The 8,943-nt window shown below is 38.4% G+C and overlaps 1 protein-coding gene across 1 annotated transcript in view; it reads left to right on the top strand.

The window, feature by feature from the left end:
* COL25A1 (collagen, type XXV, alpha 1) overlaps nucleotides 1-8,943 on the top strand; it is a 668,242-nt gene that overhangs the window by 640,813 nt on the left and 18,486 nt on the right. The window contains exons 32-33 of the mRNA XM_006869318.1: nucleotides 6,066-6,119; nucleotides 7,575-7,601. Coding sequence (XP_006869380.1) covers nucleotides 6,066-6,119; nucleotides 7,575-7,601 — 81 coding nt within the window. The remainder of the gene's footprint in view (nucleotides 1-6,065; nucleotides 6,120-7,574; nucleotides 7,602-8,943) is intronic.

Consider the following 8,943-nt stretch of genomic DNA (forward strand, 5'->3'; position numbering starts at 1 on the left):
CAGTATTACTTAGAGTATAAAATGGAAACATTTTCCTCACATAAGCTTTTTTTAGCAAATCCTATTTTGCTAAATTGTTCCAGTTTGGTGAAGGATGATACCATTATAGTGATTCACTGTCCCATAAACCGTTATTAATACCTTGTACACACAAAGGAAGTAGCTATTTTCTTCACTTAAAGAGTTTGTAATCTTAACTGCAGGGGAAAAAATATACATATACATATACATATACATATACATATACATATACATATACATATACATATACATACTAGAGGCACTCACTCATCTATGCCAAAAATTTGGAAGACAACTACCTGATCAACTGACTGGAAAAGATCATACTTGTGCCCATTCTAAAGAGAGGTGACCCAATGGAATACAGAAGTCATTGGAAACTATCAATAATATCTCATCCAAGTAAAATTTTTCTAAAGATAATCCAGAAATGTCTGAAACGTACGTTCACAGAGAATTTCTGGAAGCTCAAGGTAGATTCAGATAAGAATGTGGAACAAGGAATATCATTGCTCATATCCAATGGATCTCAGCTGAAAGCAGAGAATACCAGAAAGAAGTTTACCTGTGCTTTATTGACTATGAAAGGCTTTTGATTGTGTGGATAATGACAAGCTATGGACAGCATTGCAGAGAATGAGTATTCCAGAACACTTAATTGTGTTCATAGGGAGCATAGACCAAAGAAGTGCTCAAACAGAACAAGGGAATACCGAATGGTTTAAAATTAAGAAAGGTGTGTGCCAGGTTTGTAATCTTCCACTGTACATACTCAATCTGTATGCTGAGCAAATAATCCGAGAAATTGGATTATATGAGGAATAACATGGCATCAGGATTGGAGGAAGACTCATTAACAACCTGCAATATGCAGGTAATAGAATCTTGATTGCTGAAAATGAAAAGTACTTAAAATACTTAGATGAAGATTAAAGACCACAGGTTTCAATATGGATAGCACCTCAATGTAAAGAAAACAAAAATTCCTCACCACAGGGCCAATAAACATATAAATGGATAAAAGATTGAAATGTCAAAAACTTCATTTTGCTCAGATCACCCATCAACTCTCATGAAAACAGCAGTCAAGAGATTAAAACAACATATTGCATTAGGCATATCTTCTGTACAAGAGCTCTTTAAAGTGTTCAAGAGCAAAGATGTCAGTTTGTGGACTAAGGTGTACCTGACCTAAGAAATGATATTTTCAATAACCTCAGACCCATGTGGAAGTTGGGCAGTGAACTAGGAAGACCATAGAAGAACAGATATATTTGAGTTATGGTGTTGGAGGAGAATATTAAAAGTACCAAAAGAACAAACTAATCTGTGTTGGAAGAAGTACAGCCAGAGTGCTCCTTGGAAGCCAAGATGGCCAGACTTTGTCTCTTATACTTTGGAGATATTTTCAGAAAGGACCAGTCACTGGAGAAGGATACCATGTTTGGCAAAGTGGAGTGTAGGAGAAGAAAAGAAAGACCACCCAACAAGATGCATTGACACAGTGGCAGCAGCAATAGGCTCAAATGTAGCAACAATTGTGAGGCTAGCGGAAGACTGGGCTTTGTTTCATTTTGTTGTGCACAGATTTGCTATGAGGTGGTACCAACTCAATGGCACCTAACAACAACAACAGGTGTTGTTAAGTGCCACTGAGTCTGTTCTGACTCATAACAACCCTGTATATGATTTCCAAGGGTGTAAATCTTTGTATGAGCAGAAAGTCTCCTCTTTCTCAAGCATTAACAGCTGGTGGGCTCAAACTGCTGAACTTGTGGTATATAGTCCAGTGTTTATCCTCTAAAGCCATCATGCCCCCAGATAGATAGATAGATAGATAGATAGATAGATAGATAGATAGATAGATAGATAGATAGATAGATAGATAGATAGATAGATGTTGTTAAGTGTCGTTGAGTTGGTTCCCACCTATAGTGACCCTGTACAGGGTTTCCAAGGAGCAGCTGGTGAATTTGAACCACCAGTCTTGCAGTTAAATTAACTTTGCAGTCCAGTGCATTAACCCACAGTGCCACATAAAGATAGATGAAATAATCAGAGAGTACAGCCAAAATAAATACAAATACTATAGGCTGTATACATACACAATCATAAAGAAGTCTGGCTTTGTCTAAGGATATTTCTCGAAAAAAGGTATTCTAAAGGAAAATATAATCAGAAAGAATATAAATGTTCCTCCAGTATGCAATTGTCTTGCTTCTAAGATCAAACCAATGACTCCTAGAGATAATCTGAATGGAAAATAATATCTAAGAGCATCTATGCTACTGCTGACACAAATGTGCTTTCAAGCACTGTATTAAGAAATCTAGTACTTGTACTAAAAATGGAGCAGCAAATCTCAGGCTGTCTTTTGGCCAATTGCCCTGGGGTTCAAGAGGGTTTACCGTTTGCTAAATCAGCTGCTACTTCCGATCGAGCCAGAGTGTCACAAGAGTATCAAGTCTCACTGTTGCAACAGAATTAACCAGGAAAGCAAATAAAGTTGCTCAGAATTTTTGAAGACATACTTGAAGTCAAATGGTGTGCAGTGTAAAGTGCTACACTTGTATTTACTCAGCATGTTAACTATCTTAACTGGATCAAATGTCAGTTCTTTCTCTAAGTGCCCCTCACCCAAAGTGCTAAACTAGAGTGAGATTCTCAAAGTTAATAGGCTGAGCCTCCATTTGTATTCTCTTGACACACCTCAAGTTTAAAGAGGTAGGACTCAGCACACTAAGTGATTCGAGAAGAATTCCTATGTGTAGACATGCAAATACCAAGAGTTTGAATGAAATTAGAGAAGCCTAAAGGAAGCCAAGCATTTGGCAGGCAACGTTACTCATACACTGCCCAAGATATGACTGACAGCATTATTATTGAACTCTTCAAACACCTAATGCTGTCTGCCTTCCTCATTTGGCCCTGTAATTGCTTAGGGACTCTGATATACTTTGAGAAGTTCAAAAAGTCCTTAGTTCCTAGGTGGTGCAAATGGTTAAGCACTTAGCTTCTAATCAAAAGGTCAACAGTTCAAATCCATGTGACAGAAGAAAGGTCTGATGATCTGCTTCTGAAAGATTCCTATAAAACCAAAGCCATTGCCATCAAGTTCTTTCCAACTCATGGTGACCCTACAGAGACTGAAAGTACTCCACAGGTTTTCCAAGGCTGTAAATGGTTATGGGTGCTGACTGCCACATCTTCTACTTGCAGAGACACTGATGGTTCAAACCACTGACCTTTCAGCTAGCCGCCAAGCACTTAAACTCTGTGCCCCCAGGGATACTTTTGAAGAATGTTAATTAAAAACTAACACAATGTCATCTAGTCAATTCCAACTCATAGGGACCCTATATAGGATTTCCAAGACTAAGTCTTAACAGAAACCAACATCCTCATTTTATCCCTTGGAGGAGCTGGTGAATTTGAACTACCAACCTTGTAGTTGGCAGCCCTATCCCACAGCACTACTTTTGTTGTTGTTGCTAAGTGCCATCGAGTCTGTTCTGACTCACTATGACCCTATCTATGTACAATGGAATGAAACACCACCCAGTCCTGCACCATCCTCACAATTGCTACTATACTTGATCCCATTGTTGCTGCCACTGTGCCAATCCATCTCATTGGGGGGATCTCCCTTTTTAGCTGTCCCTCCACTTTACCAAGCATGATGTCCTTCTCCAGGGACTTGTCCCTCCTGATAATATGTACAAAGATGAGAGATGAAGTCTGGCCATCTTAACTTCAAAGTAACATTCTGGTTGTACTTCTTCCAGCACAGATTTATTTGTTCTTCTGGAAGTCCATGGTACCTTTAATATTCTACTCCAAAGCCATAACTCAAATGCATCAATTCTTCCACAGTCTTCCTTATTCATTGTCCAACTTTAACATGCATATGAAGCTATGAAAATATCATGGCTTTGGTCAGACACACTTTAGTCCTCAAACTGACATCTTTCTCTTGAACACTTAAAAGAGGTCTTGAACAGCAGATTTGTCTAATGCAGTACATACATTGTTTGATTTCTTCACTGCTGCTTCCATAAGTGTTGATAGTTGATTCAAGCAAATAAAGCCTTGACAACTTCAATCTTTTCTATATTTATCGTAATGTCATTTATTGATCCAGTGGTGAAAGACTTTTGTTTTCTTTACATTGTGGCGCAACCCACACCAAAGGCTGTGGTCTTTGATCTTCATCAGTAAGTATTTTAAGTCTTCGTCACTTTCAGCAAGCAAGGTTGTATCATCTGCATCCTCCAATCCTGATGCCATGTTATTCTTCATATAATCCAGATTTGCAGATTATAGGCTCAGCATACAAACTGAATAAGTATGTGAAAGAATACAACCCTGGCATACACCTTTCCTGACTTAAACCTTTCAATGTCCCCTTGTTCTGTTTGAATGACTACCTCTTGGTCTATGTACAGGTCCTTCATGAGCACAGTTAAGTGTTCCAGGATACTCATTTTCCTCAATGTTGTCTAAAGTTGGTCATGATCCAAATAGTCAAAAGCCTTTGCTTACTCAGTAAAGCACAGGTAAACATCTTTTGATAGTCTCTGCTCTTAACCAAGATCCATCTGACGTCAGCAATGATATTCCTTGTTCCATGTCCTCATCTGAATCCTGTTCCCTGTCAATGTTCTGTTGCAGCAGTTTTTGAATTATCTTTAGCAAAATTTTAGTTGCATGTGATATTGATGATATTATCCTATGATTTCCACATTCCATTGAAATCAAAGGACAATATCATTACTACAATCTCCTTCAAATGAGAACACATAGATCTCTTTCAATCAGTTGGCAAGGTAGCTATCTTCCAAATTACTTGGCATAGATGAGTGAGTGCCTCCAGAGCTGCATCAGTTTGTTGAAAGGTTTCAAGCGTATTCCATAAATTTCCAGCATCTTGTTCTTTGCCAATGCCTTCTATATACCTTGGACTACTTCTATATACCTTGGACTACTTCAGGATCATTGCCTCTTGATCATATACTACTTCTTGAAATGTTTAAACATAGACAATGTCTTTTTGGTATAGTGACTGTATATTCCTTCCATCTTCTGCATTAATTCAATATTACAAGTCAAGGTCTGAATTTTTTTACTCAGGTTTTTCAACCTGAGAAATGCTGAGTGTGTTCTTCCCTTTCAGTTTACTACCTCCAGATCTTTACATGTTTCATTATAATATTTGACTTTGTCTCCTTTGAAATTTTCTGTCCAGATCTTATTACCTCCTCATTCTTCTATTTACTCTAGCAACTTTACACTGGAGAACAAGTTTCAGAGTCTCTTCTGACATCCATTTTGGTCTTGTCTTTCTTTCTTGTCTTCTTAATGACCTTTTGCTTTCTTCTTGTATTATGTTCTTGATGTCATCCCACAACTTTCTGGTTTTCGGTCATTAGTGACGAATGCATCAAATCTATTCTTGAGAGAATCTGTATATTTAGATGGGATATGTCCAAGGTCATATTTTGGTTCTTGTGGACTTGTTTTAATTTTCTTTAGCACTACCTAGTGACCTGAAATTTGCTCACATGGAAATCCAGAGTATAGAAGAATATTAGCATATTGTGTGGCTCTGCATGCATAGTTATAAGCTGAAATTGGCATTTTTTGTCTCTGGGGAAAGACTTAGTAACCCTTAAACTTCTTCAGGTTGTGGCAAAAAGAAAGTAACATTTTCTGTTTGGCCACTAATATAAACATAACTTTTGCTCTTGCTAAATACTGACAACTTTGAGTTTGGATATGGCTGCAGAAGAAAACACTATTTGAAATGCAAAACATCTCTAACTCTAATAACAATTATTTCTTACTCATGGACCTCCTTCAGTAACAATTTTGGATACGCATCAAGATTATCATTTCATCTGGGCAGGCCTTCCCATTTAAATAGGGTCTTGAAGATTGAGTAACAAAGCTAATATTCAGTAACCTCAGGCATTTATTAAGAAAGTGCATGTGTATGTCTGTGAGCATAGGTATACATGATTTGAAATGTTTGCTTCTTGTTTTAGGGTGAAAAAGGAGCTATGGGAGAGCCAGGACCCAGAGGACCCTACGGTCTGCCTGTGAGTTCCCTGTCACGTGCACTGCCCCTGCCTCCAGCATGAATAGATGGCCTGTCACTGACAGTTAGCCCTTCCCTCCTGGAGTTGTCTAATTACATCAGAGGAGTGAAGCACAGCCACTGATTATCTAAAGTACAGATATAACTATTGTCCTTCTGCACTGGGTCATAGTGCTTTTCCCATGCACCTCAGCATGCACAGACACACACCTCCCCACATTTCACAAGACTGCAAGGCTCACAGATGTCTATGAGATAAGCAGTACTAACCTGAAAGCAGGATTCAGACTCAGATGATGCTCTCCCAGTACCATCTGATACTAAAGATGCATCACAGGCACTTCTGGGAAGGTCGCTTCCTCCAAAACTGGATGTGAAAGCTCTCCTTAAAAACCACCTCCTCAGATCTGTATCTTTTACTGAAACTATTCTCACTAATAAGTTATTTCTCAAATTAAGTTGATGTTGACAATGATGTGTGGGTTTCTGACCTTTCTGACTGTGATGGTAGATGGGCTTCACAATGTAGATTGTCAATAGCTTTCTATCTTTTTGAAAATTCACAGTGGCATGTAATTCAAATTGAGGCCTTAGGTTTACTCCATAAACTTTATTTTTGAGATGATTACAATTGATTTGTTAGGATAGGTTAGGACTGCAATAGAAGCCTATATTGTATTAGGGCTTTTAAACTCTGTGTGCCATCCACATTTTATAAACTGGAATAATTACCGCAAGCTATGATTAATTCAGTGTTACAAAACAGGCTGATTTTGAAATCAATTTCAAAAATCTAATTGATAGAGCAGCTTCTCAGTAATGTTGGGTGGATCAGTCTTGTGATACAATAACATCACCCCACTGTCATCTATATGGTGGGGGTGAATTTATTATCCTTGCCTTAATTGTCTGATAATTCCTTTTATATTTGAGTATCATTCACTGACACAGCTGACTTAACAACTTTTACGTTGCTACCTTCTTATAGCCTTTATAGATCAGATGCACATCTAGCCCAATTAAAACTACATTTAACAATTTTCACATACTTAACTTATGAGCTATTACTGAGTTAGCAAGTTAAAGTAGCACAGAACATTGATTCACAGACTCTATTTGTGCTGGTGTGTTTCAAAATCAACAATAGTTTTGCTTGTAACTTAACCCTGAATAATAACTTTTCATAACAAGCATCACCCTTCAGCAAAACATGATCAGTCTATTTAACCCTCTCTAATAAAAATGTTCATGAGCCTTACCGATAACATTAAACGTCACTTCACTCAAGATAATGAAAGCCATTTGTGTTAACTAATCTTAGGGACTCTTTTCTATATGTCTAAAGTAGTTGTTCTAATACTAATGTTGCATGCCCAAGGAGTCTTAAATAAAACAGTAACCTAACCTGTTTATGAAACTTAGGAACACTAATGTAGCTACTCTGATTCTTTGGCAGGGGAAAGATGGAGAGCCTGGTCTTGACGTAAGTAATGCATACAATACACATCTTCTAATGCTAATAGCTGTTGATGGTCTCCATAATCAATAACAGCAAGGACACGTCTTATTTTCTCTGTGCATATAGCTCTGCATACAGCACATATTGCTGTGCATGCAGACAGCAATATAAAATACACCACTAGTGTGTGCATGAGATAAAACAAAAAGAACAACTTAATTTGTTGTTGTCGAGTGCCAGGGAGTCAGTTGTGTCTTTTAGCAATCCAGTATAGGGTTTCCAAGGAGTGGCTGGTGAGTTTAAACTGTCAACCTTGTGATTAGATGTCCAGTGCTTATCCTACAACACCACACCAGGACTCCAAAACATAATTTTGTTGTTGTTGTTAAGTGCTATCAAGTCTATTGTGACTCATAGTGATCCCATATAGGGATTTCAAGGAGTGGCTGATGGATTTCGACCACTAAATTTGTGCTTATCTTACAGTGCCACTTAATTGTTGTTGTTGCTAAGTGCCATTGAGTCAGTTCCAACTCTTAGTGACTTTGTATACAGTTTCCAAGGAGCAGACGGTGAGTTTGAACCACCAACTTTGTGGTTCAGAGAGACCTTGCGGTCCAGTGCTTTATCCCACGGCACCACATCAGGACTCCACAAAATTAGCAGGTATCAGATTAATAACAGCTAGTCAATAATGGCATTTACTAATTTTCCAAATTAGGAACACTCTTAGCATTAGCATGGTTTGTTGTTGTTAAGTGCTGCTGAGTCAGTTGTGACCCATAGTGACCCTGTATAGAGGCTTCCCAGGAGTGGCTGGTGAGTTTGAACCACCAACCTTGTGGTTCAAACCAAGTTTTCAGTCCAGCACATTAATCCACAGCGCCACACCAGGACTCCAGCATTAGCATTAGCAGGTGCAAAAAAATGTGTATAAAATAAAAATCTCTCTCAAATGCCATCCTTAGGGAATAGCATATAATGTTTATTCTCCACACTGTTCAGCATACTTACTTCCTTTTACCATAAAATCAGTATCTTATGCTAACACAGTTTTATCAAAATAGAGAATTTCAAGAGTAAATGTCTCTTTGGCTACCCAAACCTGGGGGGGTGGGGGGTTGCGGGCTACAAAGGCAAGAAGTGATTGGCTTACAAGCTTTCAAGAGGGAGCCGAGATCCAGAGGGCACGGAAGAAGGTAGAATCTCCACTGAGTAGTATCCAGTCTGTCTGGGCGAGGCTCATAAAAGGAGATGGGGAAATAACTCATGTGATACAATAGTGAATAATTGTTATCAGGACTGACTGTGAGGGTTGGAAATGTAGAGGTAGACATTTTGTAGCAAGAAGAGGAGTGATTGACTT

Source organism: Chrysochloris asiatica, unplaced genomic scaffold (assembly GCF_000296735.1).
Source record: "Chrysochloris asiatica unplaced genomic scaffold, ChrAsi1.0 scaffold00129, whole genome shotgun sequence".
In the NCBI taxonomy this organism is placed as follows: Eukaryota; Metazoa; Chordata; class Mammalia; order Afrosoricida; family Chrysochloridae; genus Chrysochloris; species Chrysochloris asiatica.